Source organism: Megascapheus bottae, chromosome 11, assembly GCF_031878675.1.
Source record: "Megascapheus bottae isolate mThoBot1 chromosome 11, mThoBot2.hap1, whole genome shotgun sequence".
Taxonomy (NCBI): Eukaryota; Metazoa; Chordata; class Mammalia; order Rodentia; family Geomyidae; genus Megascapheus; species Megascapheus bottae.
The window spans coordinates 57,720,253-57,736,608 of NC_143519.1; the positions used below are offsets into that span (position 1 = coordinate 57,720,253).

General features: G+C 42.9%; 2 protein-coding genes and 2 non-coding genes across 5 annotated transcripts; 1 reads left to right on the plus strand and 3 right to left on the minus strand.

Annotated features, from left to right (window-relative positions):
* Positions 1-7,802: 7,802 nt before the first annotated feature.
* On the minus strand, positions 7,803-11,421 carry Rpl21 (ribosomal protein L21). Its single transcript, XM_090342343.1, has 6 exons — positions 11,387-11,421; positions 9,876-9,954; positions 9,556-9,617; positions 8,857-8,969; positions 8,076-8,226; positions 7,803-7,981 (listed from the first exon to the last, which is right to left on the minus strand). Exons 2-6 carry the CDS (start codon positions 9,940-9,942, stop codon positions 7,892-7,894), a joined length of 483 nt encoding a protein of 160 aa, XP_090198469.1. The 5' UTR covers positions 9,943-9,954; positions 11,387-11,421; the 3' UTR covers positions 7,803-7,891.
* On the minus strand, positions 8,690-8,816 carry LOC150057146 (small nucleolar RNA SNORA27). Its single transcript, XR_016537179.1, has one exon. It is a non-coding gene; the product is annotated as a small nucleolar RNA SNORA27 (small nucleolar RNA).
* Positions 9,070-9,140, minus strand: LOC150057147 (small nucleolar RNA SNORD102). The gene has a single exon (XR_016537224.1). It is a non-coding gene; the product is annotated as a small nucleolar RNA SNORD102 (small nucleolar RNA).
* A 287-nt stretch (positions 11,422-11,708) lies between the features above and the next one.
* LOC150057148 (U3 small nucleolar RNA-associated protein 14 homolog A-like) lies at positions 11,709-16,112 on the plus strand. Of its 2 annotated transcripts, none has more exons than XM_090342344.1 (2): positions 11,709-11,977; positions 13,169-16,112. In XM_090342344.1, exon 2 carries the CDS (start codon positions 13,487-13,489, stop codon positions 15,734-15,736), a length of 2,250 nt encoding a protein of 749 aa, XP_090198470.1. In that variant the 5' UTR covers positions 11,709-11,977; positions 13,169-13,486; the 3' UTR covers positions 15,737-16,112. The 2 variants fall into 2 exon arrangements, with proteins under 2 accessions (XP_090198470.1, XP_090198471.1); XM_090342345.1 differs by having other exon boundaries at positions 11,714-11,787.
* Positions 16,113-16,356: the final 244 nt, after the last annotated feature.

Consider the following 16,356-nt stretch of genomic DNA (forward strand, 5'->3'; position numbering starts at 1 on the left):
AATTTGGAATTTTTCTTTTCTTTATTTTATTTTTGGTCTTTGAAGTGTTTAAGGTCAAGTTCTCTACCACTGAGCTACCTTCCTAGCCCTGCCTTATTTAATTCTAATGGTTACATTTTTTTTTGCCAGTCCTAGGGCTTTAACTTAGGGCCTGAGCACTGTCCTTGGGCTTTCTCAAGGCTAGTGGTCTGCCACTTGAGCCACAGCATCATTTCTGGCTTTTGCTATGTATGTGGTACCAAGGAATCGAACCCAGGTCTTTGTGCATGCTAGGCAAGCACTCTACCACTAGGCCAAACTTCCAGACCAACGGTTACACCTTTATTAATTCTGTGAAGCAGGTAGCAAACATCTGAATTTAGTTCATCCAGGCATAGTAATTTATCCAAAGTCACAGAACCCGTTAGTAGTGGAGACTCCATGAAGGCAGATTGCAAATCTTTCCAGCAGTGTGCAGAACAGGATGAACACTCCAGCCAGATAAACAAGGACAAAGCAAGACAACATGAGATAGTGAGGCTGCAACAGGAAGAATTTCATTGATGGAAAGTTTCAGAGAAACCTGTGGGTAGGAATGAGCTAGTTCTGGATAACATTTGATAGTTGGAGCCTCAAGAGTTTGGGGAAAAAAAAAAAAAGGCATATGGGGGGCACAGGAGTTTGGCCTAGTGGTAGAGTGCTTGCCTAGCATGCACTAAGACCCAGGTTTGATTCCTTGATACCACATACATAGAAAAAGCCAGAAGTAGTGCTGGGGCTCAAGTGGTAGAGCTCTGGCCTTGAGAAAGTCCAAGGACAGTGCTCAGGCCCTGAGCTCAAGCCCAGGACTGGCAAAAAAAAAAAAAAAAGCATATGGGAATAAGACTAAGAAGTTAAAGGAACAAGGAACAAAGCAGAGTGCTGGTGGCTTATGTTTATAATCCTAACTACTCAGAAGGCTGACATCTGAGGATGTGGTTTGAAGTCAGGCAGGCAAAAAGTCCAAGAGATTCAATTAACCACCAAAAAGGTAGAAGTGGATCTGTGGCTCACATGACAGAGTGATGGCCTTGAGCAAAACAAAACAAAACAGCTGAGGGACATCAATCAGGCCCTGAGTTCAAGTCTCAGTATCAACACACAAAAAGGAACAGGATATGGTCTTTACTCTCAAGGATCTTATGAACTATTTTGAACTTCTCTCCCAAGAGCAAGTCTTTCTCTTTTCTCAGGAAGGATCAAAAATTAACATCTATTCGTATCTTCTCTAGTCATCACCTCATTTTACAGCCACTCAAGAGCTCCCACTGGACTTCTTTCCCAAGCTAAATAATTTCCATAAATTCCAATGCTGGTGGGAGAGTATGAGTGAGAACCATTTCTATGTTTCTTCTATTGGGGGCATTGTGAGATGTGATGGCCTGTCAGGTGCTCCTTCCCCATACACTTGGCTGTTTAGAAAGAATTACAATGCAGACTTCAGCTGGCTGTTGATTCACTCCTCTGTACATGTTCCAGATCAGAATAGCTGCAGATGTTGTCTCTCCACCACTATTCATAACCCAGCAACTTGCCTAGCAGATTCTGCGTTCTCTCTACTCATAATACTTTCTCTCCTTTAAGTGGGGCTATGCATGAAGAAATATGGTACAAACACATTCCAAGTAAATCAAATCCAGATTCTAATTATTTCTCTTGTACTTAGAAAAAAAATCTATTGGACATCTTCTTTGTTTATATTCTAAACACTTTAGAGCTGAAGTATAATATTTATATGATACCTTAGCATTTGTTTCTATCCTAGCATAGAGAAAATTCCAATGAAAGCAGGGTGGGAATATTGAAGATAAATGAACTTGAATGGCTTCTTGCTTGCTTGCTTGCTAACATATTCAGAGGATATTTTCAAAAACAGTATGATTTGGGGACTAACTTTAACTGAAGACAAAAGGCCTAAGAAGACTTCTAGGTATATCCTGAGACAGATTCAATATCTCACAACACTTGTAGTCTCAAAACCACACCTCTTACTGAAAGATAGGATGGAAATCTGGTGCTGGTGGTTCATGCCTATAATCCTAGCTCCTCAAGGGGCTAAGATCTGAGGCTGTCAGTTCAGAGCCAGCTCAAGCAGGAAAGACCATGGGACTCCTATCTTCAAGGAGCTAGCAAAATGCCAGAAATGAATGTGTAGCTCAAGTGGTATAATGCCAGCCTTGAGCAAAAAAGCCAGAGTTAGCACTTGGTCCTGAGTTCAATCCCAATATTGCCATGTATTAAAAACATGTTTAAAAGTTTTGAGGTTTGTGGTCCTGGGCTTGAACTCAGGACCTGAGTACTGTTCTTGAGCATATTTTTTTTTTTTTTACTAGTATCTACCATTTGATCTATTGCTCCATTACTGGCTTTCCTGGTGCTTAAATGGAGTCTCAGATCTCAGCCTTCTACAGTAGCTAGAATTACAGGCATGAGCTGGGGCACCTGACTAGGATGGAAAGTTTCCTGTTTTTTTCCAGTCCTGGGCTTGGGCACTAACCTTGGGCTTTGTCGAGGCTAACGCTCTACCACTTGAACCACAGCACCATTTCCAGCTTTTTCTGTGTATGTGGTACCGAAGAATCAAACCCAAGGCTTTGTGCATGCTAGGCAAGCACTCTACCACTAGGCCATCCTCATGACCCAAAAATTTTAAAGTTAAAATATTTTCTTCAGATTCACTGAACAGTTTAAGAAAAGGTTATTGTATGGAAAATTAAAAATTTGCAAATACAGCAGTTGCTCATTATCTTAAAGAATCTACATTTCAAGACAGTATATAATTTAATCAGTACACATACACACTGCTCAAAGTTCAGAGGTTCCCATTTAATTCATCTCTCCACCTATACAATCTTCTAAATTAATCTATGTATCTGCAATATATTCACATGGAGCTGCCCTAAAGGGAGTTTGAAATACACATTCGGAACTTCAGAGAATGTGAGCTTTGCAATTCAAGTCTCCAGTGCACTGGCGGAGGCTAAAGACCAGAGGTTCTCAAACTTGAACATGCATCTTAACTACCCAGAGCTTATTAAATGTGGTACTGGGTCTTAAATCTAGGATTTCAAATTCAGTAGGTTTGCTTTTTACTAAACATCTAGTCTGCTAATGTTGATAGCTAGGAGACCACATACTTTGAGAACTGCTGGGTTGGGAATGTGGCTTAGTGGTACAGGGCTTGCCTAGCATGCATGAAGCCCTGAGTTTGATTCCTCAGTATCACACAGATAGAAAAGGCCAGAAGTGGTGCTGTGGCTCAAGTAGTACAGTACTAGCCTTGAGCATAGAGAGGCTCAGGAACACAGCCCAGGATAGCAGGTAAAATAATCCTAGTAAAGATGGCAGAAGTCTCTTGAGAGAAGAAAATTGGATGGCCCTATCTGCCAAATATTAGGGATATAAATATTAAGTTGGAAAAAGGCCTATAAATGTGTTTAATAGCAAGTTTTTTTTGGCCAACCTTTGAGCATAGAGTTGCATCAGTGTGGTGGAGGCGGAAGCCAGATTTGCAGTGGGCGACCAGGAAATTTATGTATGAAAAGAGACCGGGAAGAAAAACCGATTAATTTGTTAATTTTTCCAAGGAAATGGCAAGTAGAATTGGGCCAGGATATCAGAGAGATAAAAAATAATCAGTGAATCAAGAAAATAAAAGAGGTTATTGCTATGATTCATGCCAGTAATCCTTGCTACCCAGGAGGCTGAGAGCTGAGGACTGTGGTTCCAAGTCAGCCTAGGCAGTTCTCAAGATCCCATCTTTACTTAACCAAAAATGCCAGATCACAAGTGTGGCTCAAATAGTAGAGCACCAGCTGTTTGTGGAAAAGTGGAGCGAGAGCCCGAGACCTTAACTTTGAACCCCCAAATCAGCACACAAAAGAAAAACCTGTCAGAAAACAATAACCCCGTTAACCAGTCTCCCTGTATGCTCCTTTACACACCTTGATATCTTTGATTTTGTTTTGTGTATTTGGGTTTTGTAACTCCTTCCCCCCACACCAAGTTTTATTTTTACAAGCTATTAACATGTGTGTGCATGTGCATGTGGGGGGTTTGTGAAGGGTGCTTGAGCCATCAAGTTTTTGCTGCTTAATTAGAAATAAGTCTCTGTCTGGGCTGACTTCAAACTTGGATCCTCAGATCTTACCTTCTTAAGTAGCTAGGATTACAGGCATGAGCCCAGTACCAGCTAAGGGACAGTCTTGACACACTTGGAAGAAAGTTTGAAAACAAAACACACCACTGAGGGCTGGAAGGTTGGCCTAGTGGCAGACTGCTTGCCTAGCATGCACGAAGACCTGGGCTCGATTTCTCAGTGCCACATATACATAGAAAAAGCCAGAAATGGTGCTGTGGCTCAAGTGGTAGAGCTCTGGCCTTGATATAGCCCAAGGACAGTGCTCAGGCCCTGAGTTCAAGGTCTAGGACTGGAAAAAGAAATTAATTAAAAAAAAAAAAACAAAAAACATCATGGAGATGTTCCCTGGTGCCAGAGGAAGAAAACATCAAGCCCCAAAACTCTGAAGCAAGTGTGTGCTTGGCTTATCAAAGACACAGCAAGGGAGCCAAGTGTAATCAACCAAACTCTGGGGCTGGAAATGGTACAAGAGGAAGTTAGAAAGGTAGCCATAAGCCTAGATGATGGAGGATTTTGTAGGCTGGGGTCATTGTCAGGATATAAATGATACTTAAAGCGGGAGATCAAATATCATCTGGAGTGTGAAGGGAATTCAATATTGAGAGGTCAGAAAGACAGAAAGATCCCAAAAAGCTTCAAAGGAAATCAGGGAAGTGTTCAGAATCTGAAACCAAATTCAACAATAAAGAAATGTAACACTGGGATGGGAAGGAAGGTTAGGAGTTGAAACCGTTGTCTGTCTTGCCACACGCCTATAGAAGTGGAGCCCATGCCTTACACTGAAACCTCACAAACAAACCTTCCTCTTTTAAAATAGCTTCTCAGGTGGTTGTTGCAGCAATGCAAGGTCAGATTAACTACTGTACCTATCTGTGAATATAGTGATTCACTAGTACACTTTAAATTTTATGTGGAAGAATTATGTCAATAAATTACTTTTTAAAAATATCTTAAAAGAATTGGGAATATATATATTCTTTCATTTTATTGTTGGGGTGATGTGTAGAGGGTTACAGTTACATTTATCAGGTAGTGGGTGCTTTACTTTTCCAACACTGATACCCCTTCTCATGTCTTTGCCCCCATCCCTCTCTTTGTGTAATACTGGAGCACGAACTCAGGGTCTGGCACCCTATCTCCTAACTGTTTTGCTTAATCAAGGATAGCATTCTACCACTGAAGCCACAGCTCCCACCTCCAGATTTTGGTTGTTAATTGGAGGTAAGAATTTCTTGGACTTTTCTGCCCAGACTAGCTTTAAACTGTGATCCTGAGCTCTTAATCTCATGAGAGCTAAGATTACAGTCACAGAGCATGTGTCTAGCTTCTGAGCTCAGAATTGTGCTTTTAAGACTTCTTTAAAGACTGCATGCACACAGCATTATCAGTGATAATTTTCTTGAAAACATTCTGCTCCATCAAATGAACAGTTGGTCAAATGTATTCTAAAAAGATCCTTTAAGTACCTGTGGCTTGCACTAGTAATCCTAGCTACTCAGGTGGCTGACATCTGAGGATCACCGTTTGAAGTCAGCAGAGCACTAAAGTCTGTGATATTTTCTTTTTTGTTGGCCAGTCCTAGGGCTTGAACTCAGCCTGAGCAGTCCTTGGGCTCTCTCAAGGCTAAAGCTCTACCACTTGAGCCACAGCACCACTTCCAGCTTTTTCTGTATATGTGGTACCGAGAAATTGAACCCAGGTCTTCGTGCATGCTATACAAGCACTCTTACCACTAGGTTAAACTCCCGGCCTAAAGTCTGTGATATTCTTAACCACCAGCAAACCAGAAGTGGCACTGTGGCTCAAAATGGTAGAGTGCTAGCTTTGAGCTGAAGAACTCAAGGACAGCACCCGGGCCCAGAGCTCAAGCCCCAGGACCGACAAAAAAAAAGGGGGAGGGGGCATGCTCTTTCACTGATCCTTAGTGTGCTAGCAACCAGAAATGCAAAGTTGAAGGCCAAGCCACAGACGTAGTAGGGAAGACAGTTTATAAAGTTAAAACATGCTTGGCACCAGTGTCTCACATCTGTGATCCCTGTTGCTCAGAGACTAAGACCTGGAGGACTGTGGTTTGAAGCCAACCTGGGCAGGAAAATCTGCCAGATTCCATCTCCAACCAGTAAAAAGCTAAGTTGGAGGCATGAAATAGTTAAGCACCAGCCACGCCACTTGTAAGCAAAAAAGCACTAAAAGGCCCAAAATACTAGCTACTTAGGAGGCTGAGATCTGAGGATTAAGGTTCAAAGCCAGCTGGGGCACAAATGGAAGTGAGACTGAGCTCTAATTAACCTTGTAGGGCTTGGCTCAAGGGTAGGGTGGTAGCCTTGAGCTGAAGAGCTCAGGGACAGCACCCAGGTTGAATCCAAGCCCCTGGACTCACAAAAAAAAAAAAAAAAAAAAAAAATCTTTCGAGGCTGGGAGTTTGGCCTAGCGGTAGAGTGCTTGCCTACCATGCACAAAGACCTGGATTCGACTCCTTGGTCCCACATACATAGAAAAAAAGCTGGAAATGGTGCTGAGGCTCAAGTGGTAGAGCTCTAGCCTCAAGAAAGCCCAGGATTGGGAAAAAAAAAAAAATCTTTCCTAGCCAGGTGCCAGTTAAGATTGCTGTTCAAAACCAACCCAGAGATGGACACAGTGGCTCACGCCTATAATCCCAGGTAGGCTGAGATCTGAGGATCAAGGTTCAAAGCTAGTCCTGGCACTAAAGAGTGAAACTTTTTTTTGGTCAGTTGTAGGGCTTGAACTCTGGGCCTGGGTCCTGTTACTGAGTTCTTCAGCCAGCTGAAGGCTACTGCCGTACCTACCCCTTGAGCAACAGCGCCAATTCCAAGGGTGCAACTCTTATCTCCAATTAACCACCAGAGAGCCAGACGTGGTGCTGTGGCTCAAGGGGTGGAGCAGAAAACAACTCAGGCAGTAAAATCCATCCCTAATTAACACCAAAAAAACTGAAAGTGGAAGTGTGGCTCAAAGTGGTAGAGCAATGGCCTTGAGCTAGAGCTCGGCAGCATCCAGGCCCAGGGTTCAAGCCTCATGACTGAACAAAATTAATAAAAATAAAAACTAAGGATATTAACTATCATTTTAGGGATTCCCCTGAGATTCAACTCCAGATTAGCTAGATCAAAAACATATCCCATCCCATTTGAATTCACCAGAGAAAACTCAAGATCAGGCTTTCTCCAGGTGTACCATTTAGGGGAAAAAATATAACAGCAAAGGTAAACAGCACCAAGTAAGGAGGAATAAGCAATAAGGTACCCCCTTGAAAGGCAGAACCAAGTCTTCAAGACACCAAGCCTGCCATTCCTTGATCTTGGGACTTTCAAGATCCTGCAAACACAAGAACTTTCTATGGTTTACACAAAACAAAATGGGATGCCTTAGCTCTCTAGTTTTAGGTAGTATGCTTCAAAGGCATATTCCTGACCCTTATCTATCACCTTACAACATTTTTTTCCAGTTATTTCTATACATCTTCCAACGATGACCCAAGAGGGACTATTTCTAACCCCCCATGAATATTTTAAGTATCAGGTCGTTTTCAAACCAATAGTGTTAGTGTACACTAAACCTTACTTTTCCCAAGAAGAACATTAAGTAGCAAAGACATAATGAAAGAATGAACTGGGAGACAAAGTTTGCTTTACAGATTTCTTTGGGAAGGCACACTTTACTTCCACTCAAGGTCATTTTTATAGTCCGGAGATCTTTATTTTTTAACATCTCTTAGGCCATGAATTCATAGGGGATAGGTTCCAATAGCTCAGGTTCCTTCCCATTGGTTCTCACAAAGTGTGCTTCTCTGGGTGGAGCGGGCTATTAAAAAAAGAAACATGTAAAACAAAAATTTATTCTCAAAGTCTTAAGGTATGTTCAATTCTTATTTTAAAATATCAAGCAAAGTTCTCACCTGGCGCTTCAGCTGAACCCAGGTTCCTTTCTCTTTGGCTTCCTTCTTTTTCTGGTCATTTTCCTTCACCCGTTTCAGGAAGCTATCTCGGCTCTTAGAGTGCTTAATATGTTCAATACGCACATTAATCCTCTTGGCAAGTATCTTGCCCCTGAGAGAGTACAAATTCTTCTAAGTGCTTTATCAAAAACACCATGGAAATGCTGAAAATGGTCCTAACAGTTCCATTTAAAATAATAAATTATTAAGCCTATCCTTTCTGAGATAAATCCATAACACAATGTGGTTTCTTTATAATCAATTGTTTTCCAGAAAAGGTCCTGAAGTGAACATCAGTACTTTAGCAGGGATAAGCTCAACAAATCAGCCAGAACCAGGATGCTAGTGTGATTGCCTAGCATGCATGAAGTCCTTGGTTCGATTCCTCTGTACCACATACTCAGAGAAAGCCAGTGCTGTGGCTCAAATGGAATAGCACTAGCCTGGAGAAACCTCAAGGACAATGCTTAGGCCCGGAGTTCAAGCCATAGGACTGGTAAAAAAAACTAACCACATCAAGTCTTTCATGTCACAAACCTGCAAGTGCTAACTCTAAAATGTACAAGTTTACAGTAAATTGTTTCCTCTGACAGGTTACAAAACAAACACTCAGTTTGTATGAGTTCTAAAAGGTTATTTCCTTTGCCCCACTCGAATGACCAATGAAGACATAAGTCCCATTGGCAAAGTGAAAGGGGGTATTTATAGGAATATTTATTAGCCTCCAAGAACTGTTACTTACTTAACTTGTTTGTTCACAACAATGCCAACAGCATGCTGGGTAACATTGTAGACCCTTCCAGTTTTGCCATGATAGCATTTATGAGGCATTCCCTTTTGAACTGTACCCATTCCCTGGTTTGGAAAAAAAGACAATGTTAATCTAGCAATCTCCCTTACCTTCCAAACCATGGCTTATTTAAATAGCAAAGATTTCCTTTAATGGCAACTCAAGAACTCTCAGAGCCGGTGAAATGTGTTTTTCACATTGCTTCAAGCAATCAAAAAGACAATCATCATTAAGTTCTAGAGTGCCGGGATACAGGAATACAACAAAATATTGCTTACAATAGAACAGCTTCAGCCTGGTGAGGTGGTTTACGCCTGGAATCCTAGCTACTCAGGAGGCTGAGATCTGAGGATCAGGGTTAAAAGCCAGCCTGGGCACTAAATTCCTTAACCATTAGAAAACAGGAAGTGGTGCTGTGGCTCATGGGGTAGGGTGGTAGCCTTGAGCTGAAGAATTCAGGGACAGCACCCAGGCCGAGTTCAAGCCCCACCACAGACCCGACCCCACCCCCACCCCCAAAACAGTAGTAATTCTATGAACTCTAAGTAGAATCCCTCCATCTTTAAAGATCTAACAATAAATGCAATACATATTGGTAAAATTCTCATAATGGATCATATCCAATTTCTAGTAATATTTCCTCAAATTTACCTTGATGTCTACAATATCACCCTTCTTGTAGATTCTCATGTATGTGGCCAAAGGAACAACCCCTACAAAAATAAAGTTGACAGTATCAAGACAAACTGCAGTAAAAAGTACACATAATTTTAAATTCTGCTAAATGACAAATCAACCTACAACATCCAACCTCCCCAAAATTTATGTATGAATTGGTAGCTAACAGAATGTCATGATTTACACTGAAAATACACCTTACTCATTCCAACTACATGTGTTTCATAGAAACTGCAACATTTAACAAAAAATAAACGAACACAATACTTGCTCAAGGAGGTCAAACTACTTACCATGCTTCCTGAAGGGCCTAGAGAACATGTACCGGGTACCTCTCCTCTTTCCTTTTGTGTTCGTCATTTTGGCAAATTACTAAAAGCAAAAGGTACAGTTATCAAGTTGATATTTGTCTTTTTAAATTTCAACACTCACATTATCAGCTCATTTGTTTACAAGGAAACATGACATAGGCACAGACTACTCCATAGTAAAATAGTATTATTCAATAGTAATTAGGCAGCTAAATTAATCGTTATCTAAAAATTCACCTAAAGTATTCAAAACAGGACCATTTTGTTTCCAACCTTCACTCAATAGCAGAAATGCTATTAATTGCCATTACTCACACACCCAGGCAAAGTATAGCAGTTTGGCCTAACTTGATTAACATCCGAAGATAAAATCACTCTAACAATCTTTGTATAATGATTTTAGCAGAATGATTCCCATAATTACTTGGGGGCAAGGCCATTGTTTCAGTTAATCTTTTGAGAAGCAAGGACCTACTGTCTTTTTTTCCCCCCCAAACCTCTACATACAGAATAAACTTGTGTTCCAAGTTCCCAGAGTGACGTTTTGCACAGCCACAACTCAGCAAAATCAGAAATGTATATCTTTCCCGATTCCAGCGACCGTGCTCCTCTTCCAGGCACTAAGAAGCCTATTTTACATGCACACCCAACACTTTTTCTCCCTGAAGCAATATTCACTTTGCCCATCTATGATGCTTAGATCAGTAAGTTGTATAATTAAAAAAAAAAAAAACCTATGCCAACTAAGGTCCACTGCAATTACCTGCAATAGCTGTTACTAATCTATAAGCTGGACGACTGATGAAGAAATTGCCATTAAGTAGGCTAAGGACTTTCTCCTCCAAACTTCAGTGGGACATCTCTTAATCCCTTTAACACATGATACCTCCCCTATCTGCATGGCACAGTTAAAAGACTTTTTCTCCACACGTGAGGCCAAACTTTTTTTCCTTTTTACAGCACAAAGGGGTGAACGAGTCCGGCTCCTGCTCCATAGCTTGGGCCATACTCCCAGCCCCCCAAACTGCCCCTTAACCCGGAATATTCTCATGGATTAACGTCGAGTGGCCCCGTTTCATAACCGTTCCTGCGACCCTAATCCACAGCCCAGCCCTGCTGAGCTCTGCCGCCGGCGGGGGTAGAAGCGCCACGCTGCAAAAACACGGGAAAAGCCCGCGACGCCGGGCTGACGCCACGCGACCACAAGGCCGAGCTCTTGCCAGGTTCACCCTAACTACCTCGCCCTCACCCGGTCTGGACCCGCCGCTCAGGCCGCGGCACCGCAGTCCGGCCCTCAGCAACCCCCGCCCGGCTCCACGCCGCACTCGCTGATCCAGGCCTGGAGGACCACAGCCCAACCACGCGGGCTAACCCACAGGCTCTGGATAGGACAGAGAGTTTCGCCACGACACAACCCCACGGCCACAGCGGCCACAAGGCTGCAAATACAGCCCGTAGAACGCGGGGCGCCGGGAGCCACGCGCAGGCCCTACCTGGAAGATGGCGGTGCCGGCCAAAAGGAAGGGGGCGGGGCTACGGCGCGCGCCTTACAAGGGCCTTCGGGCTGCCCCTGGCGCTGCCTGAAGGGAACGCCGGCCGAAAGCAGGTTTTCGAGGGAAAGAGGTCGTCCTTGAGAGCAAAGAATTCTGTGAAAATCTTTTTTTTCCTCTGCCGCAAACAAAAAAAAAGCAATTGTCCAACAAAATTCGATACCGGATCGTGCCAGACAGCCCGGAAAGGGGCCTTCAAGGCCGCCAAGTAAGGCGGATGACGTTTCTGGCGTGCGACGTCATCTCTGCGCCACACCGCGCCTACGCGGAAGCGAGGTGGGTCCGGCGTCGGCCGCGGAGAGGCTGTTTCCCGGTCCTGCAGTGTCGGAGATTCGGGAGTGCTGGTAGCTGCTGTTTATTCACTTGATTCTGTGGGCACGAAAGTCAAATTATGTCGGAGCAGACATGTCTACATTCCATGTCTTTCAGTCTTTCTCCGCCACGCGTCTAAACGCACCTGCTGATAGATGAACGCCGTTTAGAAAAAATAAAACGGAAAGATTAAAAGTACTACACTCAGCATTCCACTTCTAAGTATGTCTTATGAAATTTGAAGTGGACAAGGGTATTCATAATAGCATCGAGAAGAGAAATTAGGAACGTCCATTGACGAGAATAAACATGGATGGGTTAACGGGATGGAATGTTAAGTTCTTGCTAAAAAAACGAGGCCGGGCGTCAGGCCTAGTGGTAGAGTGCTTTCCTCGCAGGCAGTAAGACCTGGGTTCGATTCCTCAGTACCACATACATAGAAGAAAAAAAAAGCTGGAAGTGGTGCTGAGGCTCAAGTGGTAGAGCTCTAGCCTTGAGAAAGTCCAAGGACAGTGCTCAGACCCTGAGCTCAAGCCACGGCACTGGCAAAAACGAAAAACGAAACGAGATTGACGTTGGAAACAGACAAAGGCCAAGGGGAAAACGTAGAAGAAATAGTCCTCAAAACTGTTGATCAATAGGTGAATGGCAGAGGAGGAGGTGAATGAAGGAGGATGAACTTGGTAGATGCAGTCTGTTTGCAATTCCTAATGGAATTGCTTAGGAAAGGAGGGAAAATTTTGAGTGACAGAAGAGCTGAGATTGATTTGGAGTATGTTGTAAGAGTGTGGAACTGTAAGGATGAATGCCTTCTTATTAACTAGTGTAAGCTAATAAAAATAAGAAAGGAAGGAAGCTCTTAACCTCACAGTTTGAAGATTTGTAAGGTCTAGAGTGGTTCAAGTGGTATATTGGCTGCCTAGGAAGTACAAGGTCCTGAGTTCAATCCTTAGTACTGGGAAGGAAAACAAAATAGACATATGGAATATGTTAAATATTGCTTAAGAATATGTATATGATACATAAGTAGGAAATTTAAAAAACATGAAAAAAGTGATTGGGCTGGGAGCATGGCCTGCTGGTAGACTGTTTGCCTAGCAAGCATGAAGCCCTGAGTTTGATTCCTCAGTACCACATACACAGAAAAAGCTGGAAGTGGTGTTGTGTGGTTCAAATGGTAGAGCTCTAGCCTTGAGAAAGGCTAAGGACAGTGCCCAGGCCCTGAGTTCAAGCCCCAGAACTGGCCAGAAAAAAGAAAAGAAATGTGATTTTATCTGTAGAAAAAGAAAAGAAATGTGATTTTATCTGTAGAAAGAGGGAGGCTGTTGCTATAGTAACTATTAAACTGGATATCAATATACATTTAGTCATTTTTTTTCTCATACACCTTTAAAAATGCTTCTCTCCCAACAGGTTTTATTAATATTTGCAAAAAGATCAAACACTTTGAAGTTTGAAACACCAAACTTGTAAACAAGAAGTAATGCAGCTTGAGCCAGACACAGTGGCTCACATCTGTCACCCCAGCTATTTTGGAGCAGAAATCAAGAGGATCACAAGTTGATGCCAACCTGGGCAATAGTTCCTGTCATCCTAGCTGCAAGAGAAGCATAAGTAGAAGGATGTTGGTCTCAGCTTACCTAGACAAAAAATGTGAGATCCTACCTGAAAAATAACTTTCTTTTGGCTGCCATCCATCCTTTGTCCATGTGAGAGAAGCAGTCTGCTGTGATGAATACATCCTGGGCTGCAGAAGACCTTCTGGCTTTGAGCCAGCAGGAAACATTAGTGGATTTGCCAAACAGCTACCCTGTGAGTGCCAGGGAAGAGGAGTGGGACAGTGATAGAAAGAGAAAGCATCAGAGACTTTTGGAAGCAATCAGTTCCCTTAATGGAACTAGTAGGTGGAAACTGACTGAGAGATCTGAAGCTAGTTTGAAGGTGTCTGAGTTCAATGTCAGTTCTGAAGGCTCAGGAGAAAAGCTTGTCCTTTCAGATTTGCTTGGGCCTGCTAAAACTTCCTCTTCATTAGATGCTGTAAAAAAACAACTGTATAGACTCAAGTCAAAGAAGACTCTGGAATTACCCCTCAACAAAGAAGAGGTTGAACAGATCCATAGAGAAGTAGCTTTCAATCAAGCATCACATACCCTGTCCAAATGGGAGCCTATTGTTCTGAAGAACCGGCAGGCAGAGCAGCTGATTTTTCCAGTAGCGAAGGAGCCATCAGCTTATGCGCCCCTCAAATATGTGTTCAGTGGCTGGAAGCCAACAACACCCCTGGAGCAGGAAATTTTTAACCTCCTTCATAAGAATAAGCAGCCAATGACCGATCCTAAACTGACTCCCATGGAAAAAGCTTCCCTCAAAGCCATGAGTCTAGAAGAGGCTAAAATGCGCCAATCAGAACTTCAGAAAGCCCGAGCTCTGCAGTCCTATTATGAAGCCAGAGCTCGAAGAGAGAAAAAAATCAAAAGTAAAAAATATCACAAAATTGTGAAGAAAGGAAAAGCTAAGAAAGGCCTGAAGGAATTTGAGCAGCTGTGGAAGGTCAATCCAAGTGCTGCATTGGAAGAACTGGAAAAAATTGAACAGGCCAGAGTGGTAGAGCGAATGAGCCTTAAACACCAGAACAGTGGGAAATGGGCCAAGTCAAAGGCAGTTATGGCCAAATATGACCTACAGGCTCGCCAAGCTATGCAAGAACAATTGGCTAAGAACAAAGAACTGACACAGAAATTCCAAGTAATTTCAGAGAGTGAGGGAGACGAAGGAAATGCTGAAGAGCCCCCTGTCACTGATGTGGTGAATGAGGTACAGATGAGTGGGGATGTGACAAATCCCTGGATGTTCAAGAGGTTCAACAGTGATGCAAAAGAGGATGAAATCCACATGTTTTCTGAAGTCAAGGAAAATGAAAGACCGTTGGCTGAGGAAGAAATTTTGTTGAGAGACTTTGAAGAAAAGCACTCCCTTAGAAAATCATCTGAGCCCAACAACAATGATGAACCTATAGGCAGCCAAAAAATTAAAGAGTCTAACTGCCAGGAGGTATTATCTAAACTGATGGTATTGTCTCAGACATGCAACCAAAAAAGCCATCACTGTAGGAAGCAAAAAGTGAACTCAGTGAGGACTGTTCTACAGGTCCAGAGAGAGGAGCCTGCCCCAGGGGAAGAGGAGCCACTGTTGCTACAGAGGTCAGAGAGAGCAAAGACTCTAGAAGCACTAGAACAGCTGGACAAAGAAGAACATTCCCAAAATGAGCCTCTCAAGAAACCTGCGCTAGAAAGGGAACAAATGGAAAGGAACCTATGTAAAAAGCCTACTGTCTATAAGAGGAAGAAAAAGAAGGAGAAAATGATTGATCTACAGAACCTCCTAACTACAAAATCTCCTTCTGTAAAGTCTTTAACAGTTCCCACCGCTATCGAGGAGTTGGAAGATGAAGTGGAGAGAGACCAAAAGCAGATAATAAAGGAAGCTTTTGCTGGAGATGATGTCATCAGGGAGTTCTTAAAAGAAAAGAAAGAAACTGCAGAGGCAAATAAGCCAAGGGACATAGATCTGATACTCCCTGGCTGGGGTGAGTGGAGCGGTATGGGCCTGAAACCCAGTGCCAAGAAAAGACGTCAGTTTCTTATTAAAGCTCCTGAAGATCCTCCAAGAAAAGACAAGCATTTGCCAAATGCAATTATCACTGAGAAACACAACATCCACGCTGCAGCTCATCAGGTTCGGGTACTTCCATACCCATTCACCCACCATAAGCAATTTGAACAGACCATTCAGAACCCTGTAGGATCTGTGTGGAACACACAGAGGGCATTTCAAAAGCTGACCACCCCCGGGGTTGTCACCAAGCCAGGCCATGTCATTAAGCCCATAAAGGCCAAAGATGTGGACTACTGCTCTTCACGGTTTGACTTATCTGTCATACGGAACCATACAAAACAACTCTCCAGACATCACCAAAAATAGCTAAAGGGAAAACTGTGGATTGGTTTGCTAGGGGAGTGACATCTTAGGACTCATAACAGGGAGCTCTGTCTAGTCCTGTTCCTCCTTTGGTTGCTTCTTGCTTCAGGGTCAATTCTAAAAGTAGCTTATCACATTGGGTATAGTTGTGCCACATCTAAAAAATAAAAGGTGTCTGTCTGTCTGCCCTGGAGCTTGAACTCAGGGCCTGGACTTTTGTGCTCAAGGCTAGTTCTCTACCAGCTGAGCCACAACTTCTACCTTTTTGGTGGTTATTTGGAGATGAGAGTCTTGTGGACTTTTCTGCTTGGGCTGTCTTTGAACTGTGATCCTCAGATCTCAGCTTCCTTGATTTCTAGAATTACAGGTATTAGCCACTGGTGCCGTGCCCAGCAATAAGGATGTTTTTATCTGTTAAAAATAAAATAACAAATATAAGAAGGATTGGAGTTGTTTCTGAAGTGTTAGAGCAGGTGCTCTACCATGAAGTGTTGAGTTCTGACCTAAACGTGGGGGAAAAAAGGAAAAAGAAATGGGAGGCATGGCTCAGTTGGTAGAGTGCTAGCCAATGAGTAAAAGTGTTAGGTACCAAGTTCAAGTCCTGGTCTCGGACCAAAGGAAAA